This window comes from Glycine max, chromosome 18 (assembly GCF_000004515.6).
Source record: "Glycine max cultivar Williams 82 chromosome 18, Glycine_max_v4.0, whole genome shotgun sequence".
Classification (NCBI taxonomy): Eukaryota; Viridiplantae; Streptophyta; class Magnoliopsida; order Fabales; family Fabaceae; genus Glycine; species Glycine max.
In genome coordinates this window covers 50,317,018-50,336,094 of record NC_038254.2, presented here as the reverse complement: position 1 = coordinate 50,336,094, position 19,077 = coordinate 50,317,018, and the positions used below count along the sequence as shown (strand labels likewise).

The following is a 19,077-nucleotide window of genomic DNA, read 5'->3' as shown; positions in this document are numbered from 1 at the left end:
AGCAAAAAGTAACATATTTCAATTTTATGTAGATGAAAAATGTACTAAAATTTTTATAAGAATAAATTTAAAATATTTTTATATTTATGACATGAAAATTATATTTTAATTTTTTTTTGTTTTCACTAATCTTTTAAGTTTAAAAGGTTTTACTTTGTTTTGTTTTATTATGTTGTGTTTGAAGGAGAGAAAGGAAATAGAGGGAGAAAAAACAAGTAGACCAGAAAAAAAAAATATAAAGCAGATAAATGTGTTTGATTTAGGAGAAATAGAGACAAAATTAAAAAATAGTAAAGAGAAAATAAAAAAAATAAAAAAGCAACATAATCGATTATGTTGCAACACAATTAATTTTGTACATCTATGGCAAAAAAAGTCAAGTTGATGATCTAACAAAACTACTTTAAGAAATCAAAACAAAATTTCTCAAACTTAAAACACTAATCTAAAACAAGAAAAAAATTATTTTAACCTATAAAAAAAAGGAAGGAAAAGGAGGTGACAAAATGAGAATGAAGAATTTGCTATTGCTTGGACTTGGGGGATTCGGGGCCCAACGGAACATAGCATAGTATTTGATGTTGATGAATAGTACGTAATAGGGGTCACCCTCTCACCTCCAATTCTCGTTCTCGCAGCAAACAAACAAACCCCCCACCCAACGCATTCTTCAATCTTCCCCTTCGCGTCTTTTGGGTGGTTTGGTTTAGGACATTTCACAAACACCTCCTCTCCCCTCCATTTTCCATTTCCATTCTTCTCTCCACTATAAATTCTCCTTCTCTTTCTTTCTCGTAATCTTCGCCTCCCTTCAACTCCACCCTCTCTCCTTCTTACCTCCTTGACCATGATGAGTTTCGCCATGGATTCAGTTTCGGTGTTAAACCCTAAACTCTCCCACTCCCATTCCTCTCTCCCATTCAGCAGGTTCCCCCATTCCCTCAACTTCCACCCCTTACTCAAACCCCGCGCAGTTAACGCCGCCGTCCCCCCTAACGGCCTCGCCGCCTGCTTCCTCACCCTCCACCGACGGAAACCGTTAACCGTCGCTTTCACAGCTTCTCACCAAGACTCGGTAAGACCAAAACTAATTATACCGTTTTACAGTGTTAGTAAGTATTAGGGTCATGGTGAGAAATAATCAATTATTTTTTCACGGCGAAGCAAAAACAACAAATAGTTACTTCTATTTTTTCACGGTATCACCATGATTTTGTGGGATAGAATTGATTCTTGTTTATTATCTAAACGCATTATTAGTTTGTTAGTTACTTAGTGTGTATTTGGATAGGTGTTGTAACCACGTGAACGATAAAATTACACATTCTAATGCACAAATGGAAAAAATTATGGGAGTGGTGGATTGAGTTTTAACATGGGTTCAGTTTGACGCAACACAACTGTAATCCAAACACACCCTTAGTTGGTTCACTTATTTGCAATGGAAATGTTTATGAATTGGTGATTTGGATTGGGGAACTGTGCAGGAACACAGAGAGATTGAAGTGGAGAAGGAGCGTGACGTCCATGCAGGCTCTGAAGAATCTCAGGAAGCGTGGAAGCAGGTTCTGGAGACGTTTAGGGAACAGGCAGAGAAGTTTCAGGGCGTTTCTCAAGAGGCTTATGAGGTGTATTCTAAGAAGGCTGCTGTCATTCTGACAGATGCCACGGAGCAGTTAAAGGTGCTGGCAGATAAGACAAAGAACGAGTTGAGTGTGGCAGCAAAGGAAATCACTGACGAAGGGAAAGAGTATTTGTCTGCAGCGGCGGATAGTTCACCAGAGGTGAAGGAGATTGTGGAAACGTTTACCTCACCGCCTGAGGATATTCAGAAATTGTCTGGAGTGAGGGACTTCTATGTTGGTGTACCTTATGGTATGAAACTATTATGTGTTTTGTGTGGTTGAATTTTATATGGGATGATATTTTGATGAATGTTACACCTCTTTTAGAGAGTTTATTTCTTATGATGATGCAGAAAGTATGTTAAGAGCCATTTGAATTTGTGATGGTGCATGATTCCTTGATATAGATGTTGTTTGTTGGAAAGCTACCTTAATTGCAGTCATCCTTGGCCCTGCCTTAATTACGGCCTATCAAAGTTGGTTGCCAATGTCTTGAAAAGGGCTAATGACGAAGGCGTTGACCAGCAAAGCTGTGTGAAAAGTCGTAGTGTGCAGCTGTTGAGACATTGGGTCTTAGGGGTTGAGATTCACATAAGGCTCAAATAGTGCTTATGAAGCTTGGACAATCTTCACTACATAAGGCAGTTTTGTGGGATTGAGTTTGGCCCTAAGCCCAAATTGTAAGATTGTTCTTGTAACAGGACTTGCGCAACAAAGAAAAAGTACTCATGTGCTCTAGTTAGCAACTAGATGGGAGTAAATGAGATAGTATATATTATGAAAAATCCTGTTTAGTATAAACATTTTTTATGTGGAAAAAGACAAATGGTAGTTTTCATACTGCTTTTTATCCTTTGACCAGTGAATGGTCAAGGAAGATTCTCATTTAATGATTTCCATTTTGCCAAATTTTATAACAAGGACTTTGTACCAAATATCACTGTTCGTGTATTATAGATGACTTGGTCATGTTCACTTGTTAGGAGGAATGGCAGCCTATGAGGATTAGAATTGATAGCTGATAAGGATTAGCCTTTGATAAGAGTTATATATGTGCTGATAATAATTGGTATTAATGAGCATTATCTTCTATTAAAGGTATAGACTTATAGTCCATATAGGGACTGATTTTGTTGGAATGTTTTTAGATGTTGGGATGGTGTAAAGGGGACTGGCTTATGGGCCTCAATATCAGCTCCCTATAGACGCATCCCGCTATATAATGATATGTCTTCTATTATGTTGATGGGGAATATTTTATTGTCCTATTTCTCCTCCCATGTACCTGGTTTAATAGTTTGTCATATTCCTATTCTTTGCAGGTTTGATGCTTTCTCTTGGTGGCTTCCTTTCCTTTATGGTAACTGGCAACACTGCAGCGATAAGGTTTGGGGTGATTTTAGGTGGTGTCCTCCTGGCTTTAAGCATTTTAAGTCTGAAATCCTACAAAAAAGGACGCACCTCTCCTCTCGCTTTGAAGGGCCAAGCTGGTAAGAACATATGCTTTTTATTTAACAGAAGATACTACATCTAAAAGAATTACAAAATTAAATGTTTGGATTTGCTTTTTTTTGTAATTGATGCCTTCTATCTGTGATGTTTTTTTTTTAATTTTTTTTGGGTGAGATCCTTGACAATTAAAAGTTACATACATTAAATCCCAACCAATTCAAGTTAACCTGCGCTATGCAGACCCCCCTAAGGGGGCTAAACTCTCCCAATGCCTACTTTTTTCCATCCACAAAACATGAATGGGAGACTATTTGCTTTGATTAGTTTTTGTTCACAATATTAAAATACTAAACAAATTGTAGCCAAATATATTATAATTAAAGAAGAAACAAAGCATTCTTTACACTTTTACAAATGATGACATTATGTTTCCAATCCATCTTTAATATTTAACACAACATCAAGTCATCAACTTTACCACTGACCACATGGATTAACTGACAGGTTTTTTCCAACTTAATCAATAGTTTTGAGTACTAGCATACATGTAGCTATGTGAAATACTCAAAGAAAGGACGTTGTCACCCATAATGATCTTATCTGATTTGAGTAGGATTGTCTCCCAAAGGAAATATTTGTGGTCTCATACTAAAAACAAAAACATGCAACATCAACATCAAAATCTGTTGTGTATATGCTTATTTCTCTATGTTGAAGCTTATTCTAAATTACTTGTTGGACTTGCAGCTATAGCAAGTATATTGTTTCTGCGGGAGATAAGCTCAATAGGCAAAGTAAGGCTTTATATTGAATATTTATCAAAATTAATTTAATTTCCATCCCAAGAAAATTAAAATTAGTTTCAAACATTTGATATTTTCTCATTCTTGTTTTCTTTTTCCCAGGGATCATCTTATTTCACTGCCTTGATCAGGTTCTTGAAACTTCAATATTATTTAACTTTGTATATGAACTTTTTTATCTTCATTTTTGGAGTTAATTGTTTCACTAGTGTTTTTGTTTTCCCACTGTAGCATTTACTGATAATCTTAGTAACTCGCTGCTATTTCATGTTTAGTACAAACTTAGACATGGTTGGATTAAAACCAGATTTTATTAATGCTATGGACGGTGATGTCTTGCATGACATTGAGTTTGATGCAGCAAATGATTGTTAAATTGTAAATTTGGAATGTTGAAATATTGCAATTCTTCCAGAAGCTTTTAAACTATAATGGTTCTTGCGAAAGACCCAAACGGAAAACTCTAGCATGAGGTTTTAATTAAACTGTGAAAATATAGGTTGGAAATGGATATCATTTGGCCCATTCCCAATCTTTGGCTCAATTGTTTGATCTTTCATATTAATTAATACTAGTATTTTGTTACGTAACGACTTTGTTTCACATCTGCAGTGGTGCAGTGGTGGCATTCTATATCTATAGAATAGTACTGGAACGTAATCATCAAAAGAGCTCAAACTTGGAAACTGAACCAGGAAACTAGTTCTATGATGAGGTTAGCCTTTTAAATTCATAGACACTATATTTTAATCCAAAAACCTTCAGGCAAATAAGAGAAATGCTATCTTTTCAGCGTGCCCTTTCTTTGTAGTGTCAATGTAATGTAATTTATTTCTATTTGCCAGTGTAAAAAATTGAAGATCTGCATGAAGATCAGGTAAAATACTGAAGATCGAGTTGAAGATAGTCAGTAAATTTTGGTGATCATTTTTTATCATATAGTTTTTCACGGGCTGGGTCATCAAGACTAGAGACTCACTGCTAAGGGTTATGGTTTCATACCTTGAAAAACGGAGCTCGGAGAATCTGGAAATAATTTCTAGTTGTGGTTTTTTTCTGGAAAATTACTAATATCATATTATGAGTAACCTTAACCGGTTACAGATTCTAATGTACAAGAAAAAATTAGATATGGTGTTTAGGGCTTTGTCTTCTTCAAATTGCACTTATAAAACATTAAAATAAGTACCTGCTGCTTGCATTTTTAACCCCACAAGTGAGTGAAATTTAAACACTTAATAGTTACGTAAGCCTGGAATTGTGAACTAATAAGATAAGATTAGATCTCCATTTTATTAATGTTTCTTCTGTACCAAACTAGAAGAATGAGAACATATAGCTGACTTAAGATCCCATTGATTTCTTTTAACGGGTAAACAATGCTTAGATCAGGTTTGGCCTAGTTTTGTTTTGTTTGTTTTTTCTTCTTTTTTTTGCAATTTTTCTTATCTTAAAAGTGAAACTTTGACTAAACAGAAAATTTCTTTCAAAAATAAGAAGCTTTTTTTATCTAAAGAAATTTTATATAAAAAAGTTGACTAAAAGATTTATTAGAAAAAAAAACTTTTGTTTCTACCATTGCAGTATTCTCTCGTCTCCCTGGCTGTCACAACGCCCATCGTGCCAGATCTAAGTAGCACCCATCACCCTCTTCTCCCCTTTCCTTTCATGTGAGTTCCATCTCCATACTACTTCAACACCGTGGCAAACGACAATTAATCCATATTCAGATTTTCTCCTTGTGGACGACAATCATCATCAATCTAGATTCAGATATGCTCATAATGAACAGTGACCATTGGTCTAGTTTTGTTTGTGCGGTGGTCCAGATCTGATTCCGCCACGACATCGTCGACAACCACAACCACACATGCCTCAAATCGCCACATGTCCGAGGAGTGACAGTGGATACCGCCACAAAACTTGGCAATGCAATTCCATAACGCCTACCTTGAACGTCATCACAATCTAGTAGTGGTGTACGATGCCCTTTCCTCTCCTACTCTTTAGATCTAATTCAGAGATATGTTTCAGAGCTTCCACAGCGGCATCAAATCCGAACCAGATCTAGGGGTCTTGTTTCAGATCATGTTTTTTATTTTTACTTATTATTTTGATTTTGTTGTTTGGAATGAACTGTTGTTGTTCTTCACATTGGCTCTTGATTTGTTGGTTTCCCTCTTAAATTAGTTGAAGTGAAACATGTAAAAAGTAATTTTTTATTATGAAAAAGACATTTGTTCAGGGTTCTTAAGAGTATCTTTGTCCCAAGATTTTGAACTTGGTTCTTCAAAGAACTCCCACTAAAGCCAAAAAAGAGGTTCTCCACAGTGGAAGAACTGTTCTTCCATAAGAACTTTTAAAGAATCTTTAACGGTATAACCGCTTTTGGGTTCCTAATGTAATCTTTTTGGGCCACTTTATGACAAATCAGATTTAAGAATCGGTGTTATGTTTTAAGACCACTATACCCATAATCTGGGGTTCTTAAATTTTTGCATAGGAACTAGTTTAAAAATCCCACCATGAAGATATTCTTAGATGGATATTGCATTACATCACAAATTGTTAGGTACAAGACATCTGAATTCAATTTTAGTGCATATATTTTTTGCACAAATCGGTATAAAGACTTTCTTGCTAATAAGGGTCTTAAAGGCAGTAATTAATAAATAATTTTTCATTAAAAGTTAGTACAGTAAAAAATGTATTAAACGCATTCAATATTAAATTTTTTATAAAAAAACATTTATTTTATTAGTACTTCAAGAGTATTGTTAGCATTCTAAAAATGGTTAGACAAAAAAATTCATCTAACTTTTGACTACAATGGGATGTCATTATTGAGATTTAACTCCTTAAAGTGAAAGTGAGAATGTGTACAGGTGAAATCACGATCGATGATTAGAAAATCAATAATTAAAAAATATAATAATATTAAATGCATATATAACAAAATACAAAATTAATTACAATGTCAATCATTAATTTTTTTTATAAGAGGTTGGATAATTTATTAGAGGTTCCAAATTTAGAGCCACTATTATACACCAAAGAATAAAATCCGATTATATTTTTTAAAATCTTATGAAAAACAAAACTTGCACTCAGTATAGTTTAAAGAAAATTTATAATAGTTCATTACTTAATTATATAAAAGAACTTGTAAAAAACTAAATATCATAATTCATACCTACCCTTTCCATGCCAAGTATAATGTAACGAACAGAATAAGGTGCAACTTCTAGAAGCCGAAACAGGAGAAAAGGATCATAAATATATGTAGAAGATAATGTCACGACCACTTTGGGTTAAAATTTATAAAGCTAAATAATACTAACAAAGGAAAAAATAAAATAAAAACCCCCTACGAGAGGAAGAGGATGATAATATAAACTGAGCATGCTGATTTTTTTTTTTTTTATCAGCAAACTGAGCATGCTGATGATTATCATTTATCTCCATTTAGCTGTAGAGATCATTCTAGATATTGTGATGAACTTGATTAGAGACCTCAGGTTGATTATCCAAAGGCATGTACTGAGCCATAATTGCACGTATCTCCGAATCCATATATCTCTGCACATAATTTATTTTTATTTTTTTATAAAAACAGAGAATTTTATGATGAGAATGTATAAAAATGTTGGCAACAAATCAAGACAAAAAAAAAGCCAGAGTCACTTTATTGTGAACTTTATATCAACAAAACATCAAACTTGCAATAATCATACCTGGATTCTGTACTTGTAAAATGCATATCCTCCCGCAACAGCAACAACCAATACGAGGATAATCACCCAGATATTCAGCACTGAAGCAGAATATTCACCTGCATTTATAATAATATCAATAAAGTAAAAAAAATAACTATTCTTTAAATCTACAAATCTATGCAATATCTACATGGATAATTAGTAATGGCAAAAAAAATGTTGAAACATTTGGAAATTATATACAGACAAGTAGAATCTAAAATCTCAGCTTCATGCAAAGAGTATCTACAGCGAGATAATGGAAAACTAGGAGAGTATCTACAGCGAGATAATGGAAAACTAGGGGTGGGTATGCGGACTGGTCCAGCCCGCAAAGCCTATGTTTTAAATGGGTCGAATAAACTCGATCCGTGAAATAAATGAACATTTTTTCAAGGTCTGTATTTGGCCCGCAAAAGTCCGCAGCTAAACGATCTGCAAACCCAAATATTAATTTGAAAAAAAAATTATAAATTTTTTTTAAAAGTGAAAAATGTCTAAAATAAAAAATAAATGACTTCATTATTTAAGCTAAAATCTATCAAACTAAAATATACCAATATTTTAAACATAACAAAATAACAATAACAACCTAAATTAAATATAAAAATTTTAACATAACAAATTAATAATACTTACACATTACACTTAGGCGGGTTAAATGGGTAGTTCGTGAATTTGCAGAGAAAGCCCACTACATACGTGGGCTTAACGAGCTGAACTCAAAAACTCAATATAATTATACGGACTTAAAAAAAAACCCATTATCTCCTCGGGCTTAACGGGCCAATCCGGAGACTTGAGTCCATATACCCACCCCTAGGAAAACATACTAGAATTTCCATGTTGGTTTAAAATGCAAATTCACAAGCTTCTCAAAGAAAAACTAGTATTACTTTAAATGATTATACAAAAACAATCCATTTAGCAATGCCATTTTGAAAGAGTAAAGAAAAAGATAGAAAAACTTATAAAGCCTCACCAAAACACGTGTCATTTTCTCGCGAGTAGAACAAACCACTTTTGCATTTGCACTCGTAACTTCCCCAGGTGTTTTTGCATTTGCAACCTGGGCATTGACAGGCTGTTTTCTCTTTGCACTCATCAATATCTGCAACATAATCAGAAGAAGAAATGTAGAAAAGCCAACATATTTCTAGAATGGCTAATAGCATGACTAATAACAACTGCAGGAATGTGAATCAAATTCAATTCCTCAGCATTAATCCACTAACAGAAGTAGCTCTATCTGATTTGTGTTTGCCATTCACCGAATACTACAACAATCACTAAATTTAGGGCAGCAAGTACCTTCACATGACTGAACTCCATCTCCTCTGAACCCAGGTGGACATGTACAACCTTTTCTATAGTCATCCTGCATTTTCAATTAAGAAACAAATGACAGTTAACACGTAGCATATCAGATTTACTCTTTCCCTTTCTAACCAAAGGCATGCACAAAAGGATGACTGAAACAACTTACAAGACAAGCCGAGTAAGCCCTGCCACCTTGTACTCCCTTCCAACAACCACCATTGTTGAATTGACAACTCAAGGATCCTGAAGCTGTTAAGAAATTCAAATTCCCACAAAAATGAATAAATGATACCCATAAGGATTGAAATTAAGATAAGTAGAACAACTTCTCAACCTCCCTAACACAAAAACTACAAGGACAAGAAATCAATTAGGTAGAATGACAGTCACTCAGAGAAATCAAAAGGAGGTAGAAATATAAAACCCAAACATCAATTTGGTGGGATGATGATGACATGTGTTCTATCTGGAAGTTAAATTGAAAGGCTCACTAGTCTTGGAAAACTTAAAATATGTAGAGTGGAGAACAGAGCAATTTATCTGAATTTGAAAAATTAATTTACCTTCACAGTGGGTATATCCATCTCCAACAAATTTCACATTTTGAACAATTGGGCATTCACATACTCTTCCTCGGAAAGTGTCCTGTTATTAGAAAAAAAAATCATATGTAGATGGTTAAAACCAGAAGAAGCTGATCCCATCTGAAGAGAAAACATAATAAACTTTTCACAATAATGTGCCTGACAAGGTTCAGTTAACCAAATACCCTGCATGCAGTAATGTTAGAAGATTTGTCCTGCCAACAACCACCATTGTTTTCCAAACACTCATTTGTTTCGAGGTCTGCAAAGAATAATCAGTAAAACCATTAGCTTCTGAAAAAGATTCAATTTCAATGAGTCAGCTGCCAGTACACCTATATAATTTTATCTAGATCAAAATCCAAATTTCTTTTATGAAAATTCATAAAAGGAAACATCAGAATGAAAAAAAAGGAGAATGTTTTTTTTTTAAAATTTTAGCACTAACTTTAGAACTACCTAATAGACACAGCTTGTTGATAGATATAAGCCAAGAAATAATTCAGATCATTTGAAGCAGATATATATAAAAGCAAACAACTAAAGAGGCAGAAAAGAATTCCTGATGTCTCTCCTATGATTCCTTTTGGAGAAAGGAGGGAGGGGGAAAGGTTCAAGGAGGAAAGTAGAAATTTAAAAGATAATGAAAAAATGACCTGAAGTTAAGCAAATTGATGGTTCAGTGGTCTCTAGGAAGCCTGAACAGATTGCCTTGAGAACAGCAGGTCTTGACAACTTACCTAATAGCAGTTAAAAAGACATATTAGAAAATATAATACAGTAAAAAAGAAGTCCAGATATCTAGAAAAGCTGCATGAGACCTCTATACTGTCTGTTGTTTATAACAAGAGTAGGCAGTATAGTAACATCACCACGAGAGCCTTTACCAATCTGAAACCGAAGTTAGAACAAATTACAATACACTCATAAAACAACAAAATGGCCTAAATGAAAGAAAAAGGAAACGAGAAAAACATAAAAAAAAAAATTTTGCATTTTAGAAAGCCAACCTGTGCATCCTGTTCAGCCTTTAGGACAGGATTTTCTATATCTGCGTGGGGATCTCCAACGCAGTCTTTAATCTTCTTCAGGTCAACACCTGTAAAGTAAATGGAAGACACAAAGTGGGATGGGGGAAAACATATCTCTCATTAGAATGATGTGGTAAACGTTTTTAGAAGAACATTTGAGATAACAAAAGACAAGTTAGTTTAGTTCATGCTAAAATATTGAAAAAGGAACTATGGCTAGGTACATGTTTCTTTAGTTGGGTTTGAATTTGAAATGATGGAAGTAATACTTCTATCAGTGCAGGTAAAAATTTGGGTTTGTTCCTCATATACACTATAGCTTCAGCATTTTAGAGTGTGCTTATTTCAAGGTTTGTAAAGTTATACTACCTGGGAGAGTAAACATGGGAATGTGGCATTCACGTGTTTTATACAAGCTTAAAAACAATTCCTTGGTATTGTTGATCCCGAGGAATGGGAGAATACAATGTTTTGCTTAATCTTCATTCCTATGGTGAAGGGTAGACATGTTGCTTTCTCACATTAATAAGAGATATTGTTTTATAACCTTACTTAATTTCCATTTTCTGTCTTTTTTTCTCTTATCATTTGATTCCAGTAGTATTACATTTTAATTAAACATATTTTGAATTTACCCTAGCGACATTTTTATTATAATTTCCTGAGGAATGCCATTCCTTGGTTCATAATAATATACCTTCCAACGAATGCCTCCTTAAAACACAAGGCAATGCCAGGGACACTAAACTATTAACAAAAAAAAAAAATGAAACCAATAAATTAAAAGAAAATATTGTTTGAAATTAAAAGCATTACATGATTTTTCTTTTGGGGCAAATTTTTGCAAGCCATTCAAAATCAAGCACCAAACAGAAACAGAAGCCAGTTCCATAGAGTATGCAAAGAAACATGAACTGCTGAACCTACCAAGAGATTTAATAACTTGATCTGAACATTCTTCTGTGTACTTATTCTCTTTCATGGGGCAACGGATTGAAAAGTCGGTAACATAGTCCCACCATTGCCAAGGCTTTCCACTTTCATTTGCCACTTTATAGAAGCAAGCTTGGCGTAAGTTTTGAACAACAACATCTTTACCATCATACCCTCTACTGAAATCTTGCTCAGGATCAGGAGCACAGTACCTTCCATTGTTTATGCACTGAGATTTGCACTGTCTGCTCAAGAGAAATGCTTCAGGACAAAACCAAGTTATATAGCGAGGGGTAAATTGAGTGAACCCTCTCTTCTCCAGCTGCTGAGCTACCCCTTTAAAGTCCTTCAGAAAATTAATTAGACTGTCACACTTTGGCCCACACTCATCGTTGCTATTGGTCCATAGCTCGTACTCAACTCTATCATCAGGATGCGGAAGAGACTCTCTCCAATCCAGATTTATGTTAACCATCTCCCCATCAGAGAGAGCCTGCTTGATACTATCCCCCAGGGATTTGCTGATAAGAGCAGAAGGAATACTAATCTTGTCCACATAATCATCATTTGCTTTCCCTTCTTCAGGAGTGTCCATAGTGATCAATGTTTCTGCCTTGTCATCAGCTACAAGAATAGCCGCTGCTCCACCATTCTGTGCATTCCACGCCTTCAAAGTGAAGTAGCAATCTACCAAAATGACCAGAAAAAAAAAATTTAAGGGCTGAGCCATTTTTGTGTGGTAGTGTTCCTAACAACCTATTCATAGATGTCATTAGCGTGGCACCATACACTCTAGAAATATCATAGGTATTCAAACCAGAAAACATGTCCTTTTTTTGTTGTTATGGTTCTGGTACAATAGTGTACTTTATTGCTACGGCATCACCACACCCAAGACAAAAAAGAGAGGGAGGGTGAAACTTAGGGCCTGCTTGATTTCCTTCTTATTTCTCGGTTTTAAAAACTATTTTTCTAAAATAATTTAATGCTACTCGGCAATCAATTTCTCATCCAGAATCTATTAATTTTTTAAAATTGTTTTCAAAACAAGCTTTTTAAATAAAAAAACAAAAACAGTAGGAAAATGTTTTCTCATTCTCTTCTGTTTTGTGATAGCTCAAGGGTATGGGTCATCTGGAATGGTGCTGCATGTTATAAGGTATGAACTTGGTGTAAGCATATGTTTGCTTAGTTGTTTTTTTTTTTAAAACCAAAAACAGCAATTGAGAATAGAAATCAAATACGCCCATAAACTCAAAGACGAAAGGAATTCTACATTATTGGCTTGAACATTAAATGCAACATTTGCAACATCTTTTGCAACAACTCCGAGTGAACTTGTTAGAGTCTAGTACCAACAATTAAATAAACCTCAATGTTCCAAACTTAATACTAGATAACCGGCTATTCATTATTCAATTGATCGCATAACTAACCCCAACTTTCCATCTCATGCAATAAGTAGTAACAAAAAGCAATTCCAATGCACAACACATTCAAAGTTAACACAATCATATACTACCATTTGTTTTTTTCATTCCTTTACAAAGTGGCGAAGAATCTAAAAAGCACTAACGAGAATTTCACCTCCACGATCAACAAGAAGAAAAGTGGGAAGCCCTCCTGGCTTGGACTGAAAATTGACATCACTGAAGTTCGTGCACCCTTTCTGATTCACCTTCGGGTACAAAACGGAACCAACCAATGTTCCTCCATACTTGGGAACCCCAAAATTCCCAATTGCACATTCATATGTACCCTTCAACGACTTGGGCGAAGTCACCTTCAAACTGTTCTTCTCCACCACAAATCTACCGACACAACACCCCAACAGCAAAACACAAACACACAACAAAAGACCCAGCTTTGCACCCATCATCTTCTTCTTCTTCTTCTTCTTCTTCTTCCTCCCAACGCTTAATGAGAAAAACTGAAAGGGAAGAAGATCAAAATTAACGGGAAAAACTGAAATTCAAAGTACAATTAATGCAAAGTGTGAATGATCGAAAAGGTTGAAGACCCAGATGAGGAAAATGAGAAGTGAGGCTAAAAAAAGAGGCTTTCTGAGTTTGAAGAAGGTTTATGGCGATCAGAGTGATGGGTAAGGAAAAAAAGCATCGAAATCTTAATTAAAGGTGTCGAAATGAATGAGGGAGACGTGTCAGTTAAGTTCAACTGTAAATTAGAATCGTCGCCGTCGGAGATCAAAACAACAAACAAAGAACGCAAGAGATATTTATTTATCTATTTTTATATATAAATTAGGATAATTATCTATAATAAAAAACTTTAAACTGTCATCTTTCAACAAGAATATTTCTAGAAGTTTTTCTTCAACAGAAATAGTTTTAGAGGTTTTATTTTAATTTTTATCTGTTTCAATTTATAAATTTTAATATCTTTCTAAAAAAGAAATTACTAATAGTTAAAAATATATTACATTGTATAAAAAAATAGGAGTTAATTAAGTTTTTAATCCTTAAATAGCTTCTAATTTTTTAGACTCTCAATTTTTTCACAAATTTTAATCCTTCATTAATTTTTTTCATCACTTTTAATTTTTCTAAATTTTTTTCTCATATTTAATCTTTTATTTATTTTTATTGGTCAAAATTAACTTCACATATAAAATAAATGAGTAACTAAAAACGAATGAAGCAAGAATTAATTTTAAATAATAAAAATAAATAAGGGACTAAAAATATTAATAAAAAATTAAAAATTATCAAAAATAATTGTAGAACTCAAAATTAGAATTAAAAAATTTGAAGGGACTAAAAACTTAATTAATCCAAAAAACATAACATTACATCACAATATAAATTATTAATAATAAATCTAAAATATAATTTATATATTTAAAATATTTATTTATTCCTATAAAGATATGTATTTATTATACATTTTCATTATAATATATTTTATGTATTTAAAAGTATTTATTTATTATTTAATTATATAAAATAAATTTTTATTATATGTAAAACACAAATTAAAATACAAGTTTATTTGTCGTTAGTGGTGTTATTGTACTTTCTCCCTCATTTTGTTTAACGTTTTAGTAAAAAAAGATTATCTAATGGCATTTTAATTTCTTCTATTTTAATTAGTATACGTTTAGGCTTTTTAACCATTTTTATTAGAATTTAGCATTTTTCTTTTTTTTTTAAAGTAATTATTACAATCAATGTATTGGATGTTAAATTCATTAAATAATGTGACAGTACATGCAAAAAATGTAATTATTAAGAAATAAATAAATAAACAATTTCTAAACAAAATTAAATATTAAATTTAATTATTGAGCACCAGTGTACTTATAATCAAATGTTAATCATTAGTTTATTTTCATTTTAACTCTTGATAAATTCACACCTTTTACGTATTAAAAAATGATTTTGTCAACATCAATTTTTGGAGTATTGAAATAATAATAAAAATTATGTATTTTGCCTTGTGCCTGGGCGGCATTTCACATAAATAAATAAATAAGGTTAAACTGTTTAGACTTTTGATCCTTGGAATGGGTATAGTTGAGTTCAATGATAAACACTTACTTAAGTTCCATTGTGTTTTATTAATTGACAACTTGACAAGAACACGTTGTCATTCATTGATCACTTGCTGCAAATTCATTAATGATACCTCATTTTATAATCATTCGATTTACTCACTCTCACCCTCCTAAAACTAATGTTAATTTAAAGTTATAAGCTGCAACATGTGAAATAAGAAGCGTCTAGTGGTTAGATATCTTGCGAATAAAGAAAACTAGTTTTTTCAAGTCAAAATATTGTGTTAGTTCTTATTTTCTCAAATCTAATTTAACTGCGAGATACTATTTGTGAATCTAGTACCCAACATATAGAATATAAAAGATAAACTTGTATCTAAATCATGATTTGAGACTTTCCTAACTCAGTCAAACATGCAATTTATATATGTTCAACTCACATTAATTAATTTTGTTTTCTAGCCCAAAACGTGAGTTTGGTTTCTTCAATGTTCAGACTCATGAATGATATTGATCAAAATACACGTTTATCACTAATTATTATGGATTTTCTTTAAAAAAACTATTTGAGTTGAGACATTGAAATTATTTTTGCATTAATATATTTACAATTATCTTTATTTATCATCTGCAAAACACATATTTTATAATATTTTTAAATTTAGACAGTATACAATTTTAATTTCCCAAGTTTTTTTTAGTCAATTATGTTCCTACATTTTAAAAACTCGTCAAATTTTATTTTGTCATCAATTTTATTTCATCTAAAACTCTCAAAATATTAATTTCTATCTAAACATTTAGGGGTTTATGATGAACTTAGAATATAAAATAAATAATTTAAAAATTTTAGAGACAAAAATTAAGTAAAATTAAATTTGATAAATTTTTTATAAAATATAAGATATTAGATAAGAATTTTAAAAAAGTAAAAGAAAAATTGAGATTGATTTTTATTTAGAAGAAATTTGGACAAGCTTAAGGAATTCTGTTATTTACTAACGAGTTTTATTAATCACATCGTATCAAAAAAATTTAGAGAACACATCATATCAAATTGGTAGATCTAAAGATGGAGTATTTCCATTTAAATAATATACTTTTACGTATTTTTTGTAAATAAAGTATTATTATATCTTTAATTTATTCCTAGCTAACAAAATAAAATGTTAATTATAAACGCTAAAGATATTTTTTATTATACTTTAATTTTATTTTATTTAAAATGCATATTATTATTATTATTATTACTATTATTATTATTATGATATTTCTTATTTTTCTTTTTAAATTTCACTAAAACCAAAAAGTATGCACCCATTGAATATGGTTTTGTTAAATATATGGGTAAGATAAATTTTAAGTACTTTATGTTATTTATTGTATTTAATTTGGTTTCTTTTTAAAAAAAATTAGTCATTTATGTTTTTAAAGCAATTTAAAATGGTCTTCCGAAGCAATGATTTTTTTATATTTTATTTTAGGTGATGATTTTGAATCATTTTGTTTTTGGACAAATTTGAGACATGAACTTGTCTCATTATATTCACTTATATGAAAACTATATAACTCAATTGATATTTGAACAAAAAAAATCATAAATATGTTGACAATTGCTTGAAAAAATAAGTATCACGAACAACTGATAAATAATTTGATATTAAGATTTTTCAATTTTGTTGATTGTTTATTGGATTTATTTTTCATGAGATTTTAATCATGTTCATAGACCTATTTAGTTCATCAATTGAGTTTTATAGTTTTGACATACATAAATTTAATGAGATAAGTTTCACACATCAAATTAGTAAAAAAAAAAAGGGTTAAAATTATGCTTTAAAATTAAAAATGTTCATTATTTTTGTGTTAGACAAGTGGCTTCAATAACTTAAAAGGGAGTGAATTAAGTTTAATAATTTTCCTCTAATCAAATTTTTATTCTCTTTTGAAATAGAATATGCACACTTCATATGAATGAAGTAAAGAGCAATTCAAATGATACTTCTTTAAAATAAGCAAAGTAACAATAAAATACAATAAATTAAAGTTTAGGGAAGAGAAAAATGCAAACTCAATTTTTATATCGGTTCGGCCAAGCCCTGTGCCTACGTCCAGTCCTCAAGTAACCTACTTGAGATTTTCACTAACTTGTAAATTTCTTTTACAAATTCTGAACCCCACAGGAATACCCTTCCCTTGTGTTCAGAGATCCTTACAAATCAAAAGACTCACTGTCTCTTGAACAACAATTGTTTTCTTTAAAGTAAGAAGAATATTTCTCTCTTGTAGAAAAGAATGTTACAAGATGAAGATCTTAAAGCAAGTATCTAGCCAAGGCTTTCTTTTGAGAGGATAGGACAATTATTATTCTTAAAAACTCTCTAGAAATTTGATCCCAAGTCACCTATTTATAGGTTTTTGGTGGCTTTTCAAAAACTTGTAAACAATTGTGACTTTTGATAGTTATTTTTAAGATTTCTTTACTGGTAATCGATTATAGATATGTGGTAATCGATTACACAAATAATTTTGAGGAGTTATGACTCGGTTACATAACTGTTGTAATCGATTACAAGTTTTAAAATTTAAATTCAAAACTTTTCTAAATGCTGTTTAAAAATTCAAATTCAAAAGTTTGTAAAACTGTTTAAAACTTATTTTTATTTATAGTAATCGATTATCAGAGATAAAATCATATTTTCAAAAATAGAGTTTTACTTAAAAACTTTTGTAAGATGTTTTAAAGAATTAACCTAAGACCAAACCTGTACAATCTCTTTTAAGGAATTTTTTTAACATACTATAGACTAATTGTTCATCGTTTCTCTTGAATTCTTGATCTTGACTTTGATCAATCTTTAATAGCTTTCATATTTGGCATCATCAAAAGCTTCATACAACGTATGCTTCTACATTTAGAATGACCATTTTAACCTATTTTAAAAATATAATATACTAAAATGAAAAAAAAAACAAAAAGAGATTAAATTGAATATAATAAAAAAATAAATGACTAAAATTGTATTTTTGTCCAATCATATCTGCGTCTAGTGTTTTTTTTTCTCGCTCTTAATATGGCTTTGGTTACAACTTATTTAAGACTAATTATTTTTAATTAATCAAAAGTGATTTTTTTTAAAAACATTTATTAATGTAGGCAAAATAACGTTTAATATCACCCGGTATACTCAATTTACTTGAAAAATGAAGTTATCGGTTCTAACCAAATTGTAGAAATATCTTACTAGCAAACAAATCCCTGTTGCAAGCGATAGACCACCTAATTGATGAACCAAAATATGTCATTTATTGTCTGGTTAGCCTAGCTAGTAGCTAGTTAATTTAGTTTTAAGATGATTCCTAGCAAATTCTCTAAAGTCACATCCTTTCATTTTCCCTTATGTTTCTAGGTTTTCTAGTGGTGATCCTTTATGAACTATTGAGCCTCCTCTAAAATTTAGAAAGGCCCACCGAGAGAATCACAAATCATTCACTTGAAATGGACATGTCCAAAATTAAATTATTTGCCAAAACAATAGTGAAGTTAGGATTTCGTTTTATAGTTTGAAATTACAAGAAGCAAGGAAGAATGAAAAATAAAGTGATTAAACACAAGTCAATATTATCTTAAAGTTAAGATTGAATCATAAAGTATTATTTAAGTTTAGTTTTTGATAAAAATAATTCTTATCAAATTTTATTTATTTTTCGATCGAATTTTGAATTAGTCAAATTTTTTTTTTTCATAATGAACTGGACAGTTAAGATAAAAAAGAAATCAGAAAGAAGAATGAAGAAATTAAAATGTTTGATCAATAGTAATAAGAATAATTCAAACATGAAAACCACCGGAAAGCAACTCATACAAAAAAATAAATGCTTATAATAAGGTTGCAAAAGTCACATATGAGAGGTCTTCGTTTTATAGTTTTATTATCTTAAGAAAATCTGCAATTGATAGTCAACATAGGTAGGATGAGAGCTCTAGTAGGGAAATAAGAGATTAAGAGGAGGATTTGATTAACCAGAGTGAATGAACAAAGAAAGATGAAAGTCATCT

The 19,077-nt window shown here is 31.6% G+C and overlaps 2 protein-coding genes across 3 annotated transcripts; one reads left to right on the top strand and one right to left on the bottom strand.

The window, feature by feature from the left end:
* Positions 1-490: 490 nt before the first annotated feature.
* On the top strand, positions 491-5,021 carry LOC100808049 (protein FATTY ACID EXPORT 3, chloroplastic). Of its 2 annotated transcripts, XM_003552266.4 has the most exons (7): positions 491-1,075; positions 1,488-1,875; positions 2,948-3,115; positions 3,825-3,871; positions 3,983-4,011; positions 4,493-4,595; positions 4,726-5,021. In XM_003552266.4, the coding sequence occupies exons 1-6, from the start codon at positions 848-850 to the stop codon at positions 4,581-4,583; spliced, it is 951 nt and encodes a 316-aa protein (XP_003552314.1). In that variant the 5' UTR covers positions 491-847; the 3' UTR covers positions 4,584-4,595; positions 4,726-5,021. The 2 variants fall into 2 exon arrangements, 1 of the variants encoding a protein (XP_003552314.1); XR_005889534.1 differs by having other exon boundaries at positions 3,983-4,595.
* A 2,118-nt stretch (positions 5,022-7,139) lies between these two features.
* Positions 7,140-13,728, bottom strand: LOC100807514 (vacuolar-sorting receptor 1). The gene is made up of 12 exons (XM_003552265.5): positions 13,091-13,728; positions 11,498-12,190; positions 10,550-10,638; positions 10,361-10,430; positions 10,196-10,279; positions 9,725-9,801; positions 9,519-9,600; positions 9,122-9,204; positions 8,947-9,013; positions 8,618-8,746; positions 7,615-7,712; positions 7,140-7,459 (listed from the first exon to the last, which is right to left on the bottom strand). The coding sequence occupies exons 1-12, from the start codon at positions 13,380-13,382 to the stop codon at positions 7,364-7,366; spliced, it is 1,860 nt and encodes a 619-aa protein (XP_003552313.1). The 5' UTR covers positions 13,383-13,728; the 3' UTR covers positions 7,140-7,363.
* Positions 13,729-19,077: the final 5,349 nt, after the last annotated feature.